The sequence below is a fragment of the Polistes dominula genome, unplaced genomic scaffold (genome assembly GCF_049000335.1).
Source record: "Polistes dominula isolate Pdom_NZ unplaced genomic scaffold, Pdom_raw_medaka contig_31, whole genome shotgun sequence".
NCBI lineage: Eukaryota > Metazoa > Arthropoda > Insecta > Hymenoptera > Vespidae > Polistes > Polistes dominula.
The window spans coordinates 7,095,049-7,120,137 of record NW_028300925.1 but is presented as its reverse complement, the minus strand read 5'-3'; the positions used below and the strand labels follow the sequence as shown (position 1 = coordinate 7,120,137).

Sequence of the window (25,089 nt, the reverse complement as noted above, 5' to 3'; positions counted from 1 at the left end):
GGAAGATCCGAAAAAAAACTTTCTTTCTTTTTCTTTTTTTGCATACGTTTTTTTTTAAATAAAAAAAATAGATAAAAAAGGGGATCAAAAAATTGGAACTAAAAAAGGGGAAAAAAAATTCAAAAAAAAAAATTATAGAGATAAACGGAAAGCGTGCTCACAGTTGTAGGGATGGATATTATGTTAGCCGTGCCGTGAAAATTAATTACAAACTCTTCTTCTCTCTCTCTCTCTCTCTCTTTCCCCTTCATTCTCTTTTGCGAGGACACGAGGTAGCTCGTAGGATAGCAGGAAAAACGTTATGACGAGAAGAGTAACTCTTCTTTTACCGGTCCTAGCAATGACACACGTTCAGACGTGTTAGTTTTCATGTTACACACACACACACACACGCACTTAAACATATATATTTATTTGTATATGTGTGTCTTTATACGAATACTATAAAAATGTTTTATATCGTCCATTTCGTTTTACGATCTACACTTAGCAGTTCAACGAAATAATAAATTATTAATATTCGCTCGCCTCTAACTCGTATTCATTACGATCGACATGAATTGAGTTCACGACGGGACGTTGTAGATTTAACGCTCATTTCGAAAGCGTCCAACTTGACAATTAATGTCCTACGACCGACCATGCACAATATATTTAAATAATAAGCATTAGTTGGAAATTAATTAAAAAATTACAATCATTAACTTGAACGAGTTATATAATTTATTATATAAATGGTTAATATATATATATATATATATATATATATATATATATATATATATATATATATTTTTAATTAAATATATATTAGTATGCAATACAAGTGATAAGTTTTACATTATATCGATTAATACACAAATTTTTAATATATTTACAATTAAATATTATTATTTAACCCAATTTTATGTACAATACATTAACCCATTTCGTTAGCAGAGATTCATATATGGTTCGTTCATATAAAGGTTCACATATACGAACGATCCCTTCTATACGTTTCATTTAATTTAAAATAAAATATTATTATTTACCTTGTATCAATAATTAATTTTAATGCAATTTTGATTATATTATTATTGTTGATCATTTAAAAATATTGACAAATTATTATTTAAATTAGACGAAATATTAATTCATCATTTATTTTACAATATATTGACGAGAAATTTTGGAAGATTATTAACAAAATGATTTTGTTAAAATTTGAATTTCATTTTCTCATGAATAGTAAGTTCGACTCGTTGATCAGTATCGTTAATTATACTTAAGAGTTAAGTGAGAGGATTTATTCTTTGTCTCCCTTTTTTTATCTTTTAAAACAATCACTTTCTTTCTTTCTTTCTTGAATTTTTTTTTCTTTTCTTTCTATCTTTCTTTTCTTAAGGAAGACTTAAATCTCTCTCTTTTCAACGTTGAAAACGAAGTCGGAAGCACGGGGGTTTTAGGTTTTTCTCTTCGTCCACCATTGCGTGTCTCATTTTATCTTATTTTTCTCTTTATCTTCTTCTTTTTCTTCTTTAGTTATCTTCTTCTTCTTCTTCTTTCTGTCCTCTCTTAGCTAAAGACTAATTGAATGCTTTCTCAGAGAGAACGATTCTTAATTTATGCGGCCTCCTCTGAGAGAGGAACGAGCCTCTTTCTCTTTCTCCTTCTTTTGAATATTCCAAGTGGACTATTAAAAGCGAATCATCCTCGAATTATGGAAAAGCCGAATAAATGTTTCGAATTAAAGTTATTACAGTCCGAACCTAACGATTAAGTATTCATAGAGAAAGTTTTTTCTTTTTTTTTCTTGATTTAGATGAAGTTTCTTTATTTATCTTTTTTTTTCTTTCTATAAAAAAAAAAAAACTAGGTGAATCATTTGTCTCTGTTTGGTTCAAGAAAAATAAGGTCAATGTAGTATATTTTATTCAATGATAAAAATTCGAAATATAATATCTAAATAGACAGAAATATGCTGTTAACAAAATAGAATTTAAATAAGTAAATGTAATATATTTTAGATTAATAAAATTTTTTTTTATTATTAAATTTGTATATTACATCAAAATTCAAGATACGTTTAAAGATAAATTTTTCCTCTATAAGATTGAATTTTATATCTTGCATTTGTAGATACCGATAAACGACATTTATTATATTGGATAGATATAGATATAGAACATTTGTTTGGAAATAAAAACAAGCTGAAATCGTATCTATATTCAAAATATAAATATTCGTATGATTTTTTTTAGACAGAATTCTCTCTCTCTCTCTCTCTCTCTCTCTCTCTTATATATATATATATATATATATATATATATATATATATATGTTACATATGGCAATGTTACTACGATAGAACAATGAGTTTTTGATATTACATTTGGATTGATGATACGCGACATTCGTTTTCATCATCGATCGAGAAAAAAGTAGAAACGTAGGATAGAAGGTTTAAAATTTGAAGGAAGCATGAATACTGCTGGGGATCTACGATATTATGAAATTTTTCTTTATTCCGGTAATATCTCACAGTGATGTGATACGGATATATTACGCGAAGATAAAAGGAGAGAATAGAAAAGAGGAAACGTATGGTAGAAGAGGAAGAGGAAGAGGAAGAAGAGAAGGATAGTTCGATATCGGCAAAGCGTCGCATAGTAGTAGATGCCAAAGCGAGTAAGTATGGGTACATAAGCACATAGATGGGTGGATAGGTGGTTAGGTAAGGTAGAAGAGTAGGAAATCGAGAGACGCAAACCGAACCTGACGAGATACGTTCTATTGTATATGGTCGTGCCGCAAGCAAAATCTACCATACTACTTGCTGTTGTGTTGTTACAACAAATTACATGTCGGACGAGATGAAATAGAAGTGGATATTTTGCTAGTACGAACGAGAAATCATCCGACCAATATGAGCTCCATTTACTTTCGTAAAATAATATTTATAAACGATTCAACGTAACGATAAAATTTATAGGCTAAAATGAAAAATTGGAGGTTGATGAGACAAAGGGGTGGGGTACCGTTAAAGGGCGTTTGTTCTTAACTTTTGTTCTTTCGAAGAATTATAGATTCTTTCGTTAGATTTCATTATTTTCAGTTTGTTTTTGAAAAAGAAATATTTTTTCTCATAATGCAATTTGTATGAGAAAATTCGATAGGTGAGGGATATCATGGATGCAACTTCTGTTCGAAGGTCTAATGTATTCAGTAACTAGATGGTAACGAGGTGCGATAACATTGAACACGTCCTAGGAGACAGTGGCATTTGTAAAGACGTTTCTACGGGAAGATGTAACGCCTTCGAACGAGGGTTACACACATACCATTTTCCCCTTTTCTTGGTATCAGTTTCTTACTTACTTACTGTCATAAACTTAATAGCGAGAGAGAGAGAGAGAGAGAGAGAGAGAGGGTAGATACCAAAAAACAAACAAAAATGAACAAAAGAAGAGTTTATCACAATGAATAAAAAAGTGATCCGACTGTCAATTATTTCATAATCATCAATTATTTCATAAAATGCTTGGTGGATGTACGAATTAATTAAGGGCGGTTAGTTAATTCGTAGAATGCTTCGTGAATGTACGGATTAACTAGGGACGGTCAGTTAAATCATAGAATGTTAATTTCGAAATTCAAAACGATTTAAATGCAAATGAAATTTTGCCCTCGAATACTAATCCAGGGAATGATCGATTATGGGCTTCATTTGATATTTCAATCTCGTTCTGCGTACGCGTATATTCGATCTCTCAGGCATAGATATACATATATTGTTCGTTTCCGACGTTTCGACTATAGTTCGCTCTTCGCGTCGTTTCCAAAGTCACGTTTCCACTCTCAGCGGCTATTCTATATATATATTTTGCACACAAACACAGGACGAGTAAGCGTGGAAAAACTTTGCGACGACGAGTGGGTGGAATGGGTAGGGGTTAGGGTGATGGGTGGTGTAGCTGGGAAGAAGGGACAAGGGGGACACAGAAGCCAACAAATTCGCGAGCGAATGTTGCGAATGTCACAAAACGCAAATTGGAAGGAAGATAAATAAAAGCGACGCGCGAATGTGTATTCTGTCGTAGGTATTTAGATACACATCTGGTACCTTTCTCTTTCTCTCTCTTTTTCTCTTACATCAAGTACGTCAACAGTAAATAGTGGTAGACCGTTTGAATTTGAAAAAGCTTTACAGATGGAAACTTAGCCGGAATAAAGAAATGGTTTTCTACTTGGCACTCGTAAACGTTAGTCGTAGAAAAATTTTACTTACCAGATTTACCATACCTCGAAATCTTACGAATTTTCTTTGCCGGTTAGTGGTGGGGAAGTATTTATAAAAGATGCATTTTCCGATTTTCTAAAGAAGTTTGCAAAGGGAATGCCGAGTTAGGAGTAAATATTTCTAATATGTCGGAGAAAGAGAAATATTTTAGACAAAAATAAAGGGAAAGGTCAAAGGATTAAAATGAAATCAGAATTGCATTGGGATTGCATCGGAATGCTAAGAGTACATATTTCTTACAACGAAAGAAAACGTATCTACTGTCGGTTGGTTAAGAAAAACTCTAGGGAAGGAAGAAGTAGAGTAAGCGATAAAGGGAAAAGGGCAAAAGGTCAGGGTTGCTATCATTCTCTTTCTCTTAGATCTCCATATAAATCTCTAGAAACGTTAGGATGCGTCGTCTTCCTTGGGTATCGTTGTGTTCGTGCAAGAAGTAAGCTCGACACGTACGTATCTAAGGGTCTGCACGTTGAAATGTGGGTTACAGTCTCATAAGTAGAGCCCTGCCGCGAGTCGTAGTCGTATTAGTTCGCCCAGGGGCGAACGTGGAGGGTCGTGTCGTAGGAGGAAGATGAAAATGACGAGGAGGAGGAGGAGAAGTAGAAGGGTGGGGAAGGAGGAGGATAGGTTCGAAGCATTTCCTCTTATACCCAGAGGCTGCTATACTCCTACTGGTACCTACCTATCCTACCTATCTACCTTCATACCTACAACCTACGACGACGACGATGACGACGACGAGGAAAAGCACAAAGATGGTGATAGGAACGAAGACGACGAAGAGATCGGGAGAATGAGAATGGGAATGGAAATAGCAATGCTGTCATACTATGCTCTGTAGCCCACTGCTCTTTATGTACTATGTTAGTATTTCTATATGTATGTGTGAGTATAGATATTTTCTAAACATGTGTCCCTACCATGTCTATATGTTTGTATATAATATGGATCTTTATCTGCATATATGTATGCATGTATGGACCTTTACTTGTATGTATCTAAATGGATATATATCTTTATCTGTATGGGGTTTTCACGTATATATACATATATGTCTCTCTATACTTGTATCTTTTGAATCTACTATACATACGAATATGTATGATTGTATATGTGTAAATAATTATGAAAGTGGACTAATTATAAGCAATAGAGTATATTAATTTGATTTTATGATTTATTTGATAGTACCTTATATTAATTTAATTCACTGTCATAATTATTAACATGTATGCATGTAAATATGTATGGATACCTATTTCTATTTGTATATAACATACCATGACGATGTGTGGTGACTATGGAGCCACGCTGTCGCTTCCATTGGTATCGATCCACCCCCCACGACTTTTTGCAACATCCCATTGAAGGAATAAGGCAGACAGTGAAAGAGATACAGTAGTAGTAGTAGTAGTAAAAGTAGTATAAGTTGTAGTAGTATTAGTAGAGGCAGTGGTAACAGCAGTTTTCGTAGGACCGTCGTTCGTTTCGTCGAGATTCATCCCTTTCAAGCGTCGAATGTTTGGTTCGTATTGGTTTGTCCGCGGCTTTCCCTACTATTCCCTTCTGGACACTGCCCTACAAAGTAGTTGGGAAACGCTGGTACCCTCGTATCCGCGTGGATGCATACTCGAAACTCGTTAGCGTGTTGAGATTAAGGTGGTGGTTTTGTTAAATTCAATTTGTAAAGTGAGTGAGCGTTCTTGTTCATAAAAAAAAGATCTTTTTTTCGTTTTATCTCCTCGTATTTTTTCTTTTTTCTTTTTTTTGTTTTCTCTCGTTTCTTTTCATGTTTAACCAAAAGAGAATAAGTTCATTTCGTAGCTATATCTGTATAAAAGGTTCGACATAATAAGCATATTTTGATTTTTTATTTATTTGCTCAATATTTTTGTTGAAATAAATTCAATAATAAATTTTCATCTATGTAGAGATATTTTATTAAGGGGGTATTTTACTTTAGTCGCTCGAAAAAATAGGTATTTTTGTCAATTTTTTATTAGAAAACTAAGAAAGATATTGATGTAGGGTTTGTTGTGCCTAATAAATATACTCTTAAAGTACATTAAAAAATTTTTTTTATTTATTTTATACCCTCTATATACATTGGAAAGGCCCTTGAACTGAACGCCTAAAAATAGTCTAGCCTTTGCGCTGTTGTAAAAATCTGGACATCGGATTATCTGAAATGAAAAACTCGAATAGTTTTATGTTCACAAAGACTACAGCAACCGGTGGTAGCAGATTTTTTCATTTACATGCAAAAATAACAAAATGGCGTTAGTTGAAAAAAAATTATCAAAAAAAATCTCATTTTTTTCTCATTTCTTGCAAAAAAAAAAATAGTTAAAATGAAAATTTTTTTTATAAATCTGCTACCACCGGTTGATATATGTGTATAGATTATGTGGTAAAAATTTCAGACGAATCGAATAGCTAGTTTTGGAGATTTTTACAACACGCGGTTTAAAAATGTGATTCAGAGAAAAACGCATTTAAAGTTTTTTTAAATACTTTTTTTACCCGCGCACGGGTAGATTCGAGGGACGAAAAAGTACAGTTAGGATGCTCTGATCGTTTTGAAATTTTCAGAGAGTATTCTTAAATATATTTACTTACGAATAATCGAAAAAAAAAAATTTGAAAAAAAAAATTACAAAGTAGAATCCTGCCTTAACATAATAAGCATACAATTTTTCTTTTAAATATTTTATTAAATTTATTTAATAACAGTTTGTTACATACTCATAGAGGGTAGTAAATGCTAATCCAATAATTAATTGTCTTTTTTTTTTTTCAATTTTAAACAGACCACCTACACATAAAACAAAGAAAATATATCTTATTATTAGAGAAATGATATTTTATAAAAATAGTTTTATAAGAAGAGCGCACAGGTAGTTGGTATATATATATATATATTTGTGTACATATAACTGAGTACCAGTTTCGTGACATTTTTCCACGTGTACATATTTCCTTGCGATGGCATTTAACGTGTGGAAGCGAGTCAGAATGTTTAGAATGCTTTTCAGAAAGAGTGAGTGAACGATGTTAAAGGCCGTAGTAGAAGGAATTATGCGTTTCCGTGCTGAGTTAGCGTACAGAGCTTATAACTTTGAACGGAAACGAACAAGCATTTTTCTTTTGCTTGAGAAGTTTTAGTGGACAATTAATCGAGAAACGATCGTACTTTCTTTCATTCTTTCTAATTCTTGAACTTTTCATCTAAAGGGAAATAACGTTTGAATAGGTTGTATTTATTTGAAATTAAATCTGGGAAAAATTGTGAAAAGGTTTGAAAAATTGTTCATCCAAGTCTTGCAATTTGACTTTGTATACAATTATTTATTCATGCATGCATTTTAAATACATTCATATAATTATGGATAGAGAGAAAGAGAATGGTTTTTAAATTGTTATTTTTCCTTTCCGGTTAAAGAAAAGAAAGAGAGAGGATGAATGAAAGAGAACATAGATAAAAATAACGAATGCGGTGTGCGAATACAAAACGCAAGTCGTAACTATTAGACGCGCGTTCCGTTGAATCCAAAATTCGCGGCGTTTATGTTTCGTTGGTGATGGTCGTTAGTACGAACTACTACGTTCTTTTCCCTATTTTTCTTTCTCTTATTTCTTATTCTTCTTATTTCTCTCGCTCTTTCTTATGCTTAAAAACGTCGTACGTTCTCTTTAAGAAGAAACCGAGAGAAAATTTACATCTCTTCTAGCGATAAAAATTCGCTGGATTTCTACTACCGGTGGTACTCCATTTTACTCGAAAAAGGAATGATTTGTCGTTGGAGAAGTACTTCTTTATAACGAAAAAGACAGAGAGATAGATAGATAGAAAGAAAGAAAGAGAGAGAAAGAGAGAGAGAGAGAGAGAGAGAGAGAGAGAGAGAGAGAAAAGAAGGAAAACTTGGAATTAGTCTAGGTATGACCACCTCGTGCCAACTTTTTTCTCTACATTTCTTTTTTTTCCTACCAGTTTTTTTTTGTTATCTTCGTCAAAAATGTTAAACCCATTTTTTCTTTCATTTTTCAACAAGTATATATTGTATAATAGTAATCTATACGGAAGAATAAGTATAAAGCTAGTACCGTTTACGCGAAATAATAATTATTTTAATATTCTAATACAATCTACTAATATTACATCATAATTTAACCTTTGAAGTTATTATTACGCAGGAGCGATAAAATAATTACATTAGAATGCAAAAAATGATAAAATCAGAACGTTATAATTTTAAATTCTATTAATCAGGTAGATTATTTTTGTTATGTACATGCGCAACGTTCGGATAGTCATATCAACAACATTATAAAAGAATTTTTATAAAGGACAATCTGCCAGTCTCAAGGTGAATTCCGAAGAGGACGGTAAACCTGACATATATTTTGTGCTTTTAAACATCAATACACATTCCCATTGATTAATTAACAATTATTTTAATATTCTAATACACTCTACTTCTATTACAGCATAATTTAACCATCGAAGTCATCACTACACAAGAGCGATAAAATAGTTAGATTATAATGGTTTTTATCTCTTATTAGGAATATTTACCTCTTTATTAGGAATATTATTACCGTTACACACATGCACAACGCAAGGTTCTAAATCACATCTGAAATTCTTCTTGTTAGAAATATGAAATGATTTTTAGATTTAAAATATGATATGTATCGAGATACACTCGATTAAACGAAATTTCCTTCCGAACAATCTAATACAATAATGTAGTTTAAATAGATAATAAAGTTAACAATATAGTATAAAAGATAGTAGAATATAGTATAAAAGTAGAGAATAATAAGTTGATTGAGTATGAAACTTAGTCCTTAATCTTTTTAGTGCTGAATACTCTTGGGTGGAAGGAATCTATGTGGACGACATACTCCTAGCAATTGCGAATAAAAAAAAATTGAGTAAGGTCGAAAAAAATTGATAATGCGTTTTTAGTTCATACAGATAACTTTCACTGGACGTATAACATACATGCTCATATCGTTCAAAGGTTTAAATCAATAGATCTCATAATTCGCTTTGTTTCTCTTTCATCTGTGTCATTTACAAAAGGAATATGCAATAGGGTTGGAAAAAGTTGGTGGTTGGTTAGCAAACGTGTCGGCACCAGCTTACATCTTTTTGAGAGTAGTACCAGGTACTACTGAACGTGACCTTTATAAGAGTGGAACCCAGTGCTTGTAACTGTGTGTTAGGAGTGACATCATGAGTCAGCAACGTTAATTAGCGAATTCAAGTAGCTTGCCCGCTTACTAAGTGGGTCTATCTATCTCTCTCTCTCTCTCTCTCTCTCTCTTTCTCTTTCTTTCTAATTTTGAAGAAGAGAGTAGTAGTAGCTGAGACAACGATAAATGCTTTCAATGCAAAAAGGAACCCCCTTTATTACCCGTCTACTTTAATAACGAAGCGAACCGTTGAGAATCGGTTGGTTGCTATACGCTAGGTCTTTAACCTCAGCAACCTCTTCGAATGCTATCTCCTTGTGATATCATTATTTGTATCCATTTTCTTTTCTATCTCTCTTTTTATTTCTCCCTCTCTCTCTCTCTCTCTTATACTTTATCATTTTATATTTCTATAACTGTCTCTCTTTCTTTACCCTATCCTTTCCCCTCCTATTCGCAGTCATCAAAGAAGCAAGAACCTTTAGTACCTTAATTTCTTTTACTATTTTGTTTCTTTTTCTTTTTGCCCTTACTCCTTCGTTATTCGTAAAACAATTTTCATTTTTTTTTATTTTTTTTTCTATTTTTTATTTATTTTGACAGAGTAAGTAATGACGATACGCGAAGATTCAAATGAAATTTGGAGAAAAGTAATACTTACTTATTCACTTATGTACTTTACCTTTAGTAAAAGGATTTCACTAGTTAAAGGTGAGTAATAAGATTCTATTAAGTTAAGTAAAAGTCTTTTGAACGAAAATAAAAGTTTATTCTCAGGGTCTTGTTTCCTCTTTATCTTTCCTCTTTCTTCCTTTTATTTCTTTTTTCTTTTTCTATTTTAAGGGGAAGGTTAGGAAACTTTTGTCATCCCTAATGTAATCGTCATTCGTGGAAATTCACATAGTCGTAGTAATCCGCTGGTTTTCGTCGGAAATGCCCCTAGGGAGAAAGCGTTGTCTGTTATGAGAGTATGAACGAGATAGAAAGAGAGAAGAAGAGATAGTGTGTATATACAATGAACAATAGGTAGGCCCTTTGTTTGTATACCGGGTGAAGTATTTCAAATGGGTTTACCCGAATAATTCAATTTCTAACATGTTGGTGTTAAAAATCAAATGTATGAAACGAAACCTCAATTTGAAGATTGGCATAATCCTATAATACTTAAACATTAAGTTATAATTTTGTATTATTTAAAAAAAAAATAAAAAAAATGCATAAATAGGCTAATGATTCGAAATCCTCGCAGAATAATTTAATGTGTATTTTTAAATGTTTTATTTGATTGATATTCAGAGAACAATTTCATTCCATTAAAAAAATAAAAAGAAAGAAAATGAAGTTGATCTTCGTAAATCGATTATGCGTCAACTTAAAAAAAAAATGATTAACACGTGACAATGTTAAGGATTGATTTCAAGTAAAAGTTTTGTTTAATACATTTTTATTGATTACCAATAGGAATCGAATTATTCGGGTAGTTTCTTTTAAATGCCTTACCCGGTATAAGTATACACTTACATCACGAAGGTTAGAAAGGAAGTGGGATAGTGAGGGAAGTGAGAAGGGCTAAAAAAGAATGACAGAGAAAGAGTGAGAGTGAGATAGAAACATGCGAACTTTCGCCTTGCGCATTCATAGACAAAATGTACATACATACGACAGGACGTTCGTTCACGTTGGTGTTGTCACCGACGTTGTCGACGACTATGACAACGACTACGACAAGGAGAAGACGAGGAAGAAGAAGAAGAAGAAGACGAAGCAGCAAACTCTACAATATACACACGCACACCTCACATAATGTCGCCGTTTATGCAGCGCACGTGCTAGAGCAGCTGCATTTTAAAATGACGCCATTTTTCCTTAGAGATTTATCATAAGAGAACAACGTTGCACCCATTTTCCCCACTCTTCTCTCTCACCTTTTTCCATACATATTCTTTGTAAACGTTATCCTAATCCCTTTCTTGAAATCATTTTTTTTATATCCCTACTTACCGTATTCAATTTGTCTTTGTTTTTCTTTTTAATTTTCTTTTTGTTTTATTATTTGTTTTTTGTTATCCTCGTAGATCAATACGCAAACGTGTGACAAAGAAGATATTCGAAGGAATTTGTTCAGGGGTTAGGCGTGGATATTGAAAGATTGGAATTTTATTGGACGTTAATGAAGAAAATAAAATTGATTTAAATGATTTATAGTTGTTATGTGAATACTTGTTGTTATGTTAAATACAAATTTTGTAGATGACCACCGTCTGTGATAAAACCGAATCAGGAACGGAGAAAATATCTTAAAATAATCTGTGATCTATTTATTTGTTACTTTTTCTTTTTTTTGTCTTGGAATAAAAATTGTTTACGAGAAATTATTCGAGGGTTATGAGACGAGACGATAAACACAATATATTATTGGTAAACGTCTTCCTTTTCTTATAAATATTCGAAACTATTTAAGAGCTTTTATAACGATTAGTCGATAAATCAAATCTGTGATAAAAAAAAAAATAAATCGAACATTATTCTAAAAATATTAGTCACGAGAAAATTTTTTCGTCTATCCTATTAGTATAGTTCGAAGATGATCTTTCGTAGGATGACACGCAAGAATAAGAAGAACGAAAGAGAGGAAAGTGTAAGTACGTGCGTGGGTGCGTGTATTTAAGAGATAAACAGATAAAGAGATAAAGAAAGAGAGAGAGAGAGAGTGAGTGTATGTATGTGTGTCTGCAAATTTTCCATGCTTCCGGCGAAATCGTAAAGTTTTATCTTACACCATGGATAAGAGTGGGGTTGTGTGATGCAGGTAACGCGTTTTCTTCTCTCTTTCTCTCTTGGACCCACTTCCGTATACACATTCACATACCAGCACATATTTGCAAATAAAAAAGAAATGTTAAAAGAGGATGATGGTGGGGGGGAGGAAGAAGAGAAAGATACAGAGAGAGAGAGAGACAGAGAGAGAGAGAAGTGGAAGAAGGGAAGAGGAAGAAAGAGAAGGTGCGAGAGGCAAAACACACCTGCCCAGGATAAAATAAACTCTCCCACGAGTACATGCCGTTGCTTTCATCCTACATTTCAGCCTATCTTATACGAATATATATGTATAGTGGTACAGGGTGTAAATGGATAGGACTCTTCGTACTTGTCTCTTGGTATTTATTCGTATCAGTTTATGTGTATGCACTTTTTATCATTTTTTTTTTATTCTTTCTTTCTTATTTTCAATGGATTTTTGTTCATTTTTCTTTTCTTTTTTTTTTAAATTTTTTTGACTGGTTTATTAACGTTTAGATTTTCTCGATCAAATATTATTTTATTTTATATATTTTTTACATGGAAAATAGTAGAAGATTGTTTGATATATGTGCCCATAATTATGAAAGTGGTCTAAGTCATGTATCTCTTTTTTCGAGATATTTAATGATTTATATTTGAACATTCTATATGAACTCTATACAATATTAAAATAACAAACAGTATTTAATGATTTATTTTTGACAATATCGTGAAAATTACATTGAATTTAGGGGGTATATATACTTAGAGGCCCGAAAAAAACGCTTTTTTTAACGATTTTTTTTGAAAACTGGTTTATTTATTTACTGACGAATAATCTGGATTCCAAAATATACATGTTTGAAGATATTACAATAATTTTGTTATGTAAAAATATTGAGACACAAGCGAGTTATAGCCAATCTGCGTGAGGTTCAAAAAAAAAGTTGGTTTGCGGTGAGTAAAGAATCTCATTACTAGATCATCTGAAATAAAAAAAAATCAATGTAAATAATTAGTATGGATGTGTCTAAACAGATTGAACTATCGACTTTTCCAAAATATTAATTTTTTACAAAATGGCGCACTTTTGAAAATAAAGTTCCTTTTTTTAACCAAAAAAAAAACGCCTATTTATCGACTAAAAAAAAATATATTAATTAAAAATAAAAAACCGATCGTTCAATCTGTTTAGACACATCCATACTAATTATTTACATTGATTTTTTTTTATTTCAGATGATCCAGTAATGAGATTCTTTACTCACCGCAAACAGACTTTTTTTTTGGACCTCACGCAGATTGGCTATAACTCGCTTGTGTCTCAATATTTTTACATAACAAAATTATTGTAATATCTTCAAACATGTATATTTTGAAATCCAGATTATTCGTCAATAAATAAATAAACCAGTTTTCAAAACAAAAAAATCATAAAAAAAGCGTTTTTTCGGGCCTCTAAGTATATATATTCCCTTTATTTAGTTTAAAATAATGTGGTGCGTAATAACTGATAAACTTATTTTTTTTAATTTTGACTTAGACTACTTTCATAATTATGAGCATATATAACGTTTATTAGATTGTATAATTAAATGATAATAACAAAATGTATCGAATAATAATAATTATTATTATTTATTGGATTTAGTAGATACTTAAATTTTTTATTCGTAATTGAAGCGTTAGTAAATGATAATGGTTCTATTCATTGGATTGAATATTTTGAAATATAATCTTGGTTCATATTTAAAATAAATAATTACTATTGGTATAATAAAATATTAGTAAATATCGATTAATATCTTGTATCAAACTGCAACCTTTTCCTCCTCTATCTTCAAATATATAATCCTATTATAAATATTGATCGTTAATTTTATAAATTATAATATTACATTATTCAAAACGATCTGTGATATTTACAATTAAATATAGATAAAAATGGATTAATCATGTAAACAAGAAAATATTAACAGAGTAAGTTGGTCGTCGGCTAAAAGAGAACAAAAAAAGATAGACGGATAAAAATATATACTGATGAAAGAGATAACACGTAATATCGTTGAAACTAGTTCGTCGTCGTCTCCAGTTAGTGAAGAACTTTCTTCTTCCTTGTTTATCTTGATCATCTGTCGAAAAGTAAGTACATTTTCGCAACAAAGCTTATATCCGTACGATACTAGGAACGTGACAACGACCTTGGTCTATTATTTTTTCAACCATCTTCTTTTTTCTACTTTTCACTTCTCACTTCTTTCTCTTTCTCTTTCTCTCTCATTTTATTTTTATTCATTGTTTTCCCTCTTTCTCTCTCACACACTAATTTTTTATTCATTGTTTTCTTTCTCCCTTCTTTCTCCTTTTTGTATTTAAAATAAAATTTTCAAAAAAATGGCGAAAACGCGTTGGTCCGTCTCGGTGGTTTTCTCGAAGGACGGATAACGAGTCCCTAAAAAAAATAAAGAGCACCCGTAACGTTTAAATTATGCATTTCCCTTAACACGCATGCCTATTCTCGTTTTCCACTCTCTCATTTCGATTTGCATGCTTTAATTCATACTTATATAGCCCTACGCCGAGTTTTATCGCGATGTTAACGACTTTTTTTTACCACCCCACCCACCACTTTTCTTCTATTTAATTTTTTTCGTCCCGTTGAGTGTAAGATCCCCTCCTTGTTTTTCACGACGACCAACTATGACGACGTCGACGTAAACGAAATTTTCATTTTTCGTCATAAAAATCCTCACCTACTCTTCCCATCCTTCTTACCGCCCTTTTACTACTCAGAAAATCGGATTAACGCTCGTTACTAAAGAGAGAGAAAGAAAGAGGGTGTTATTTCGTTCGAAAAACTCATTATAGTTCTTAACAATTATACTCACCAGTCTTTTATTTCTTTTTTTTTCCAACCTCTTTCTTTTATTTGCCTATTTTTTTTTTATTTTTTTTTTATTTTTTTATAAGAACGACAGTTCAGCGAACTTATATAATAATAATAATAATAATAATAATAATAATAATAATAATAATAATAAAATAACATTTAGTTGTTCAGGGAGAAGAGAGGGGTGGGAAACTTGATAAATTTAAATCGAAAAAATTTCCGGGCGTACATTTAACTCGGATGTTTTTAATTTAAAACTACAATTGTTCAAATGTTTAATTATACGAAACTGTTTACGAATCTCGTTTACTCGTAACTATATAGTAGGTAGATATGTAATGTGTAACTTACGTCATACATATATACACGTATGTGTATATTTACATATACGTGGTCGTGACTCTCTCTCTCTCTCTCTCTTTCTCTTGGACAAATACGTATGATGGTGGTATCGATTAAACATTTCGGTAGGTGTGGGCCAGTAGAATATTGGAAGCCGATGTCCGATCGAAGGATTTAACTAAGGTAGAATCCAACGCTTCCATGGTACTTGTACGTCATATCCGTAAGTAAGGGTTCTTGTTTAGACGATCATTAGATCGAGAGAATCGAAATGTTCGTGTAAATTACAAGAACTAAGGAGCTTTTCCTGAACGTCAAATCATTTTAAACGATTGAATTTTATCGATCCTATTATTCGTACACGTGAATTTATATAAATACACATAAAATGCATTTATTTTTCTTCTTTTTTTAACAAACTCTAATACAACTTGACCTTTAAATTAGTTTGAATTTTACAAGAAAATTATCTTAAAAATTAAATTAATATTAATAAAAATTGACGTTTCATCTTTTTTAAAATATTGAGATAGAGATGGACATACATTTATAACATTTTTAACTTAAATTTACCTTCTGTCATATGTAATTTGACACGTTTCTTCTTAAATTCAATATAATTTAAAATAGTGTTATCTAATTTGGCAAATATCACAAAGCACACATATGGTATATGTATACATAAATGTATTTACGTATATATATGTGTGTGTATGTACTACGCGCATCATAAGTTTTTTCTCGTGAAGAAAAAAAAATAGAAACTGTAGATTAAACCGTAAAAATGTTTCTCACAGTTTAATGTACCCAACATGTACAAATGTATATATACATACAAACATACCATTTTGATTCACGAATACGAAAGAAGCATATTATACAAGTACACTGTAGTCGATAATTTACGTAGAACCAAGCATGAACTCACGCCAATGGACTTTTATTGAAAATATTTTCACTATAAAACATCACATTGAACACACACACACACACATAGTATACGCATGCAACGTTGTGGAAATAAAAATGTACCGGGATCGTAAATAAACGTGATTTTTCGGGGAGGAAGAGAAGAACATGAAGAGGAGTTAGGGAGGAAGGGAGGAAGGATAGAAGATGGGCCAGGGGGTGTGTTTGAATATTCCACGTGAATCTCAATATGCGTGACTTGATGTCACGTGAAAAAACAACGTCGTATTAAAGGCCTGATGTTACATTTTCCAACTCATTTGGGTGGTGGTTCGATTTACTTATACCTCGTATCGTTTTTATATTTTTTTTTGTTTTTTGATTATTTTTTTCCGACAAGAAAGAACGAAAAAAAAAATGAAAAAGAAAAAAAACACCACAAAATAAAATAGTTTGCAACAAGCGTGTACGCGCGAAAGATTACACGAGCCATTACGCACGTTTCTTCGACGAATGGCCGTAATGAATATCCGTTTCGCTTGTACGAACTTGCATGTGTGTGTGTGTTTATATATCAACGCACGTTTTCGATCGTCGTTTCGATTAACATTCATCAAACGTGCAACATGTATTCAACAAATAATCGTTCACTCACTCTCTCTCTCTCTACTTTTAAATTACTTTTTCGTAATTATTGATAAAACTTTCTGTTTTTTTTTTATCTCAACGATCACGTTACGATTTTCTTTTTTTGATTTTTCTATTTCAAACGTCAACGAGATTTCTTTGGCAAACGATCAAAAAATCGTGAGAGATTTTTAAGTCACGATACTTTTACTTTGTTATAGATATGTGTGTGTGTGTGTGCTTGTATGTGTGGGGGTGGTGTACGAAAATACTTTGAGTTCATTTTTCAGAAGACGAATAATGGTTACACCATCGTAGAAATTCCCTCTTGGATCATCGATATTCAAATTCTATCGAGTTCGAGTTTGATCGTACGTAAAAAAAATGAAGAAAAAAGAAAAAGAGAAAGAGAGAGAAAAGAGAATCGACTAGGAAACTGACGAATCTCGCAATCTCGTTGTACCTTCTATTATTCTTTCTGGTTCGATCTGTTTTTCACGATTATCGGGGGAATCCATAGGATGGGAAAAGAAAGTGTCTTGAATCGTAGTTGATATCAACTATCATTTTGAATCAAAGATCTTATCAGATTATTTAATAGGGATAATCATTTAATTATTTGATTAATAATAGGATCAAGGTTGTATTAGAATTAACATAAATATATTAATGAAATAAAAGATCAATACGTAATATGTGACATTTAAAATACAATAATATATTTAAAAAATACGGTGACCAAAAAACTTAGAATCAAATTGCACGTAATATTTGTTCTAAATAAAAAATTCAACAAAATATCAATGAAACTAATAATAAATAATGAATTTTGATTTTTGAAACGTTTAGAAATAAATTTCAAGAGGTGAATCGAATCACTTGATGGTAATTTTCTAGAGCGACATACTTTCGAGTAGTATTCATCCTAGTCATTCTCTGTCTCTTAACGTCTCACGGTTCTCTTCGTTCGTGCATTCTTGCATCAACCCCCCATTGTCTCACGTTCACCCTCAGGCAACACTTTATACCATCTTCGTCTCGAAAGCTTTCATATACGTATGTCTGACCTTTCTCTATATCTAAACCTTGTCGTCGTCTGCCGACAAATATAATTCATTTTAATAATAATCCAATTGTTTGTAAATTGGATTTTAAATAATAATAATAATTATTATTAATTCTAATAACAGTTAATAATAATTTTTTTATTTTATTTGAAATAATTTTGGATGATTTAACTTAACGAACGTTAGAATGAAAATTGAAGCTTTTAAACGTTCATCAAATATAAATATACATTTGTTCGATACACCATAATGCACAAATTTACCATACAAATATTTTTCCACAACATTACGATATATTGGATCATCGAAAGCTCGTAAATACTTTGAACTTTATTTTTCTTTTTCTCTTGATTTCTCCGAGTCGGTTCACTTGAACGTATCACGAGCCAGCCACCCCTCGGCACTAGCTCGTTCCACTTTTTACGCCTCGTGAGCAAGGTAGATGGGCCATTCACGATATTCACAATGTGTCCCATCTTTGATAATAAATTTTTAATGGCGAGTTGACGCTTCAATCCACGGTGGATAGTGAGCCGCGAGAAAAGCCATGAAGTCAACAGAGTTCGCACACTAACCAACCTCAGCGTTCATTAACGCATGGTATGATGCATCAGCAGCTTCCCACATATTTACATACACAAACGAGAACACATACACTCCACATAGATATTTACATGAATACATCTTTGTCGAAAAGAAAATTAAATAAAAAAAAAATAGAAAATAAGAAGTAAATAAAAAGATTCATTAAAAAATTGTAATTTTAATTACAAGCTGTGACAAGCTGTGTAAAAATATATATATATTGAAGCATTTAAATTGGCGTGAGAAAACATATGAATTAGGTTGATATAAATAAGAGCACACGTATACGTTAGAAAAAAAAAATTAAGTTTAAAAAATGACGTTGGAATTGGTCAAACATCAACTATAATCTTACATTTTCTACCACTATTTCATCTATCTCTATTTATCTTTCCCCGTTTCTCTCTTTTACCTTTTTTGGTTGGCCTTGCTCCTAAGGCACTTTTTTCTTCCACGCATGGTCAACTAGAAAAGCGAGAATCCGTCATAGAAGGACAACGGTAGTGGGGTAGAAGGTGAAAGGAGGGATGTTGGAGATGCGGAGTAGCATCGCGGGGGTTGAGAGCGTCGGTCGTGAGGTTATACGAGGATGAGGGGGTGCAAAAGGAAGAGGGTAGAGTGCCGCCGAGGATGAGGTTGAGGTTGAGGTGTAGGTGGTAGAGGTGGTAATGGTGGTGGGGGTGGAAGAGGAGGAGGAGTTACCAACCTCCCATCCACCCCTTCCTTCCTTCCTTCCTTTCTTCTTCTTCTTCTTCTTCTCTCCGCCGCCACCATCACTACTACCACCTTCACTTCTACCTTTCTCCCCCACCTCCCTGCTAACACTTCACCCCACCACCACTCGTAGTCTGTCGGGCGCCAACGTCGGCCGCTTTCGAGACGTTAAGGCCGACACTCGCGCGGCGCACTTCGGCCGGTTTACATCGTATCTGCGAGATACGCAGAGAATACACACGTGCGTTATTTTAAAACTTCAATTTCAAATTTTTTTCTTCTTATTATTATTGATTATTAATTACTTCATTTTAATTCATCATTTTGAACATTCGTCGACCAACAAAGAAAGAATATTTCTACATCGAAAAAGAAAGACAAATATTTTCTATTATACTTTGTTTTTTTTTCAACCCTCTCTTTTCTTATTTTAAATCGACTAACGAGTGACGTTCTTGTACCTTTTTTCTTTTTTTTAAGCATACATTTATTTATGCATTAGTTAATGCGTAATTAATACTCTTTTAATTTAATAATATATATTAATTTTTGTTCTTGTTGTCTTTCTTTCTGTGTACATTTGTAAGTGAGACTATGTGTGAGTGAGACAGTTTATTTCAAATCCATTATTTCCTTATTGGTGTGTGAGAAAAGAGATAGATAAAGAGATAGATAGATAGAGAAAGAGAGAAAGGAATATCTTCTCTCCTCCATGCGTTTTTTGTTCATGCTGAAAGCTTGCATGAGGTGGAAACTCGACTATCTCTGACGAGAATTTTGTTGAAAGAAAAGGTGCCTCGGAGAAGGAATTAATTGACCAAGAGGAACAAACGAGGTGGTGGTGGTGGTGGAGGAGGAGGAGGAGGAGAAGAAGAAGAAGAAGAAGAAGAAGAAGAAGAAGAAGAAGAAGAAGAAGAAGAAGAAGAAGAAGAAGAAGAAGAAGAAGAAGAAGAAGGTGATGGTGTTGGAGGTGATAGTGAATGGTGGTTCCTTCCAAAAGGACATCATAAAGAAAATAAGGATGGGGTTTTACGTCATCTTTGTAAGTAACCAAAAAATATTATTCTTTATTTTTATTTTTTTAAATGTGATACATATATAATTCTAGTATTTTTAATTTCCTCGCATAATTTATATGGACAAAAATTGTTGTCATTTTACTTCCTCGTTTCCCCTTTTAGATTCGAAGTTGTACATTAGTTTTGTCTGCTTTTGACAACTATTTTTTTATTTTTATCTTACCACAGTTGTTCTCCTTGTCGTTGTCGTCGTCGTCGTCGTTTCGTAGCAGAAAGTTTTAGACGACTACAATGTTCTCTTCTTTTTCTATGTTGTTTTTTTAGTTGTTTGTTTGTTCTCCTTCATATCGTCTTCCTTACTCTGTGTTTTATTTTTTATTATTTTTTTCCTTTCTCTATCTCGAGAGTTTATACCACTCTTCAATTCGTACGGAGTGTCTTTGGTTTTCTACTTACTTCGAAGTTTCTCTGTTTCTCGCGAGGAAGATCAAAGAAGACCATGTCGCTTTAATCTGCCAATGACGAAATACCACCGCTGCCGTGTCTCCTTTTCCTGCACACCTTATTCGACTTTACTATCTGTCTATCCCTTTTTCGTATTTTCGTACCTTTTCCTCGTCGTAATCCTTGCCCTCTCTGGTCTCCTGGGTTTCCCGTTTGCATGACTTTGAAATGCTTTCTGCGTGTCCTTCTAAGACAGTTCTGCCTCTCTTATTTTCCTCCATTCCTTTGGGGAAAACGGAAGATGGAAAAATTAACGTCTCTACCACGTGATTCTACTCTCTCTCTCTTTCTCTCTCATTTTTCCTTTTAGACGAGAAACGCGAATTGGGTCACGCGACTGATGCACACGCGATCTCTTTTGCATTTTTTCTATTTCCAATCCAACTTTTCTCTTTCATTCTATTTCTTTTTTTAATTTTCTTTTTTTCTTTGTCTTTTTTATTATATTCTTGGAAAAGAATCTCTCTTATTCTATCCTTTTTCCACGATAATTCACGATTCTCGCTACACTTTTTCATACATATGATTACTACTACATACTACTATTACCACGACCAACACTATTACTAGGTAAATCTCGTTAGACCAACCAACGCTCGGCCATTCGTGAAATCCCTCAGGATTAAGCTCGTCGATCATCGACTTCTAGCTTGTATAAACAAAGGACCGATTGTTCAGCTTCGCTTTAAAGCCAAAGATCAAATTTCGAATCTCTAATGTATTACGTCAAGATCGTCGATTTTGCTAAGGGATCGATCGTGTTGCTAAGTTATTCGTGATAACTTATCGTTTAATTTCATCGATAATATCTTACGTAATAGAAATAAATTTTCTTTATTCGTTTAATCGAGAACACACACACAAACTCATTTTCTCAAATTAAAATGAATTCTTTTTAAACGTCCAATCTTAGATCGATTTATTTTCAGATTGTTTTATAAATTGACCAATTAATTTTTGTGGGGATTTTTCTGTATGAGAAAAATATGATAAAATTTCACGAATTTATTGGTCGACTTAATGGGATGTATAAAAAGAGAAAAAAAAAGTTTATCAGAATCATCGATTAAAAAAAAAAAATATTTCGACGATGTTGAGTTATAATAATCGATTTTGTAGAAGATACAGTGGTCAATACGACTAACGAATAAAAGAAGAAAAGAAAAGTTAGTTGAAAAGTTAGAAGAAAAGTCTTTCCTGAAGTAGTAGTAGTAGTGTAGTAGTAGTAACTGTAGTGGTAGTAGTTGCAGTTGTGTAGTAGTGGGAGGGTAGCAGTGGATGGTAATGGTGATTGTGATGGTGGTGGTGATTCTAGGAAGGCGAGGAAAGAAAAAGCTTTACCGTTTCTTTTCGCGGCCACTGCAGTCGCACAGTCCTGAACAAAGTCTTGAGAGTGCACCTTACGGATCCTAAAATAGGAGAAGCAATGGCCTGCCTTCCTACCTGCCCTTCCTTTCTTGCCGTTTCCATTCCGCGTACTTTTCCTACTACCTGGACTTTTCGGCGCGGAAAATTCACGAACATGTTACTAACGTTCTTGAAATAGTAGGATGAATATAGGTAGAACTGTATAGATCGAAAAAAGGGCAGCTCTCAACCCTTTTCTTTCGTTTCTTTTTTTTAGTCTTTTCGTGTGTTCACGATTGAAATTTTTTTTTCTGACCAGTTTCTACGATTTTGATTTTACAAATGGTTCGTAAATTGATCAAACGATTTAAACGGATTGATTATGTGATACATAAATTATTGTAATTTTATTATATTTCATTCAGGATAGATTTGAAATTATTCAGATTTGAAATGATTTATTAAATTTTAGATTTTGCGAATAATCCCGAAAGATGGAAAATTTAATTGGTTAATAAAGCTAAATTCTTTTTTTTTTTTTTTAGTATTTTTGAACTACTGTACAGAATATTTTCTACGAGGGATAAATTTAAATTATCTTACGGAAATAGAATCGATTGTAACATATTGTTTTTTCGATAAGTATTTATTACATACATTTGATCATACCGGAAAATATAATTTTTGTTACATATGATAATTAAATTATATTAAATATATAAGGATATTATATTTAAATTAGTTTCTCGTTAAAAGAATATTTTTAGTAGAAAATTTAAAAATAAACTAAACTTAAGATGTAGAAGAGATAAATGAAAATAGCCAAGTAATTTTGTTACCAATAATAATATTATTTTTCGATTTAATACTTAAATAGCAAAACGAAACAAAATTGAATTAGAATGCAAGATAAATAAGTACTTATCAGAAGTTATAGAAGAACTGTCAAACACATGAATTTCCAATATTAAAATATGAAATAATTCAAACCGAGAAACGATTTATCTGCCTCTCTTACGTTAAGTTACTCCTTTAATATTCGATTTTTCATCGAAGTCGTTAAATTTCAACTTCCGAAAGGATCGATAAGCCCTCCCATCTTCTCTCTCTCTCTTTTACTCTTTTGGAAAAAAAAAGGAAAGAAAGATAGACACAAAAAAAAACAAGAACCCTTCTTCAGAAAAATCAACGAAAGAATCTCCGATTCACTCGTTTACCGCAAGAACTCGTTCAGACTGTTCTGTCCTGCGGAAAAAAGATAGAAAAGGTAAAGAAAGGGATGAGGAAAGGGGAAAGAGAGGGGGAGGGGGAGAGGTGAAGGAAATTATTTAGAGACGGTCCCGTTAGTTCTATCGATCGAACGACGAACATTCGTATGGCGAATATTCGTCTTTGTCCACCCATCTATCCTCTTTTTTGTATCTCTCTCCCTCTCTCACTCTGTCTGTCTCTCTCGTTGTCTCCTCTTTTTTCTACTTCATTTTAGGATCAACGTATCACACCTATTTTTTTTTTCAAATAGATAATTAATTTTTTTTTAGATATCCCAGTTACTTTTTTAATTGCATGAATAGTAAATTAGTTTACAGGAATTTTTGTTAATATCGTAAAGAGGATTGCATTATTGGTGATGAATAGAAAATTAATTTTGTTTGTATATTGAAATAATTGTTTACATTGCATACACCATAAAGGATGATTTTATAAATTAGTTAACAAAAGTACAATATTATTCTAAGCAGAATTGCATTAGGGTTGCGTCAGAATGATAAATAAATTTTTTTATTAATACTTTAGTTATATTTATTTTATTTTATATGGTATAAGTATATAAGATACTTTTATAAAATTATTAATAAAAATATATATAATATATTATTATAAAGAGGGTTGTTTCTTTTATTTTTAGGATTGTGCAAGGATAATAAATATTTTTTATATTGCATACGGTATAAAAGATGACCTTATAACATAATAGTCAAAAATGCATTATTATTGTTAACTGTGTTTATTTTAGTCACAAACGTGAAACTCTGTTAATGATATTTTTTATTTATATTTTTAATTTTGTCTTCTTTTTAATGAAATTTCATAAAAACTTTTTAATATCCGCAAAAAAAACATAATAACCATTAATCGATCATGAACAAGTAGTATAGTAAACGATTGCTAATTGGCTAATGTGTGTAAACTAGTAATACATTTTATTCATTTTGTATTATCACGATTAGAATATTTCTCTGTGTAGTGTAAAAGCCAAGAGGGTGTATAATAACTATCTTCGTGGATATATTTTGTTGTCTTTCTAAAGCAGGTGAAAAAAAAGAAAAGAAAAGAAAAAAAAGAAAAGAAAAGAAAAGGGAGGAAAAAAGAAAGAAATATGGGAATGAAAGAAGAAACTACTCACTATACGTTCTCACTTTCAAAGAATGAATACTTTGTGCTTTGTTATTACCCGCTGATTTTGTTCGGCCACCCTCGAAGGGATTGCGGTACGAAGGCGTTTCGTCTCAACAAGAGGAGACTCTATTGTCGGTTTCTTACTTGTTTGTCCGGTCAGCCTTCTTCTCTTCCTTTCGCGTATATCTACCTGGCTTCTAAGATGAAGACCGACCCTTTTCTTGTATTATATATATATATATATATATTTTTTTTTTCTACCTTCGCAACACTAACTAAGCTACACTCTTGAAATAGATTCAAACACGATCCAAGAACACACAAATTTTCTTCCATACATTTGCTTACGCGCGATTTTCCTTAAATTTAAAAAAAAAATTTGTCAACAGGTATATAAATTTTGTTGTTTTTATATGAACA

At 32.2% G+C, this 25,089-nt stretch overlaps 1 protein-coding gene across 6 annotated transcripts in view; it reads left to right on the top strand.

The window, feature by feature from the left end:
• nolo (ADAMTS-like no long nerve cord) overlaps positions 1 to 25,089 on the top strand; it is a 241,059-nt gene that overhangs the window by 12,477 nt on the left and 203,493 nt on the right. For 2 of the 6 annotated variants that reach the window (XM_089171173.1, XM_015334194.2), the window contains exon 1: positions 19,368 to 20,441. The exons of 1 other annotated variant lie outside the window; for it this stretch is intronic. In XM_089171173.1, coding sequence (XP_089027299.1) covers positions 20,358 to 20,441 — 84 coding nt within the window. In that variant the 5' untranslated portion in view covers positions 19,368 to 20,357. Of the gene's footprint in view, positions 1 to 19,362; positions 20,442 to 25,089 lie in introns of those variants that run through there. 3 more of the 6 variants (XM_015334199.2, XM_015334215.2, XM_015334205.2) reach the window with 3 other exon arrangements.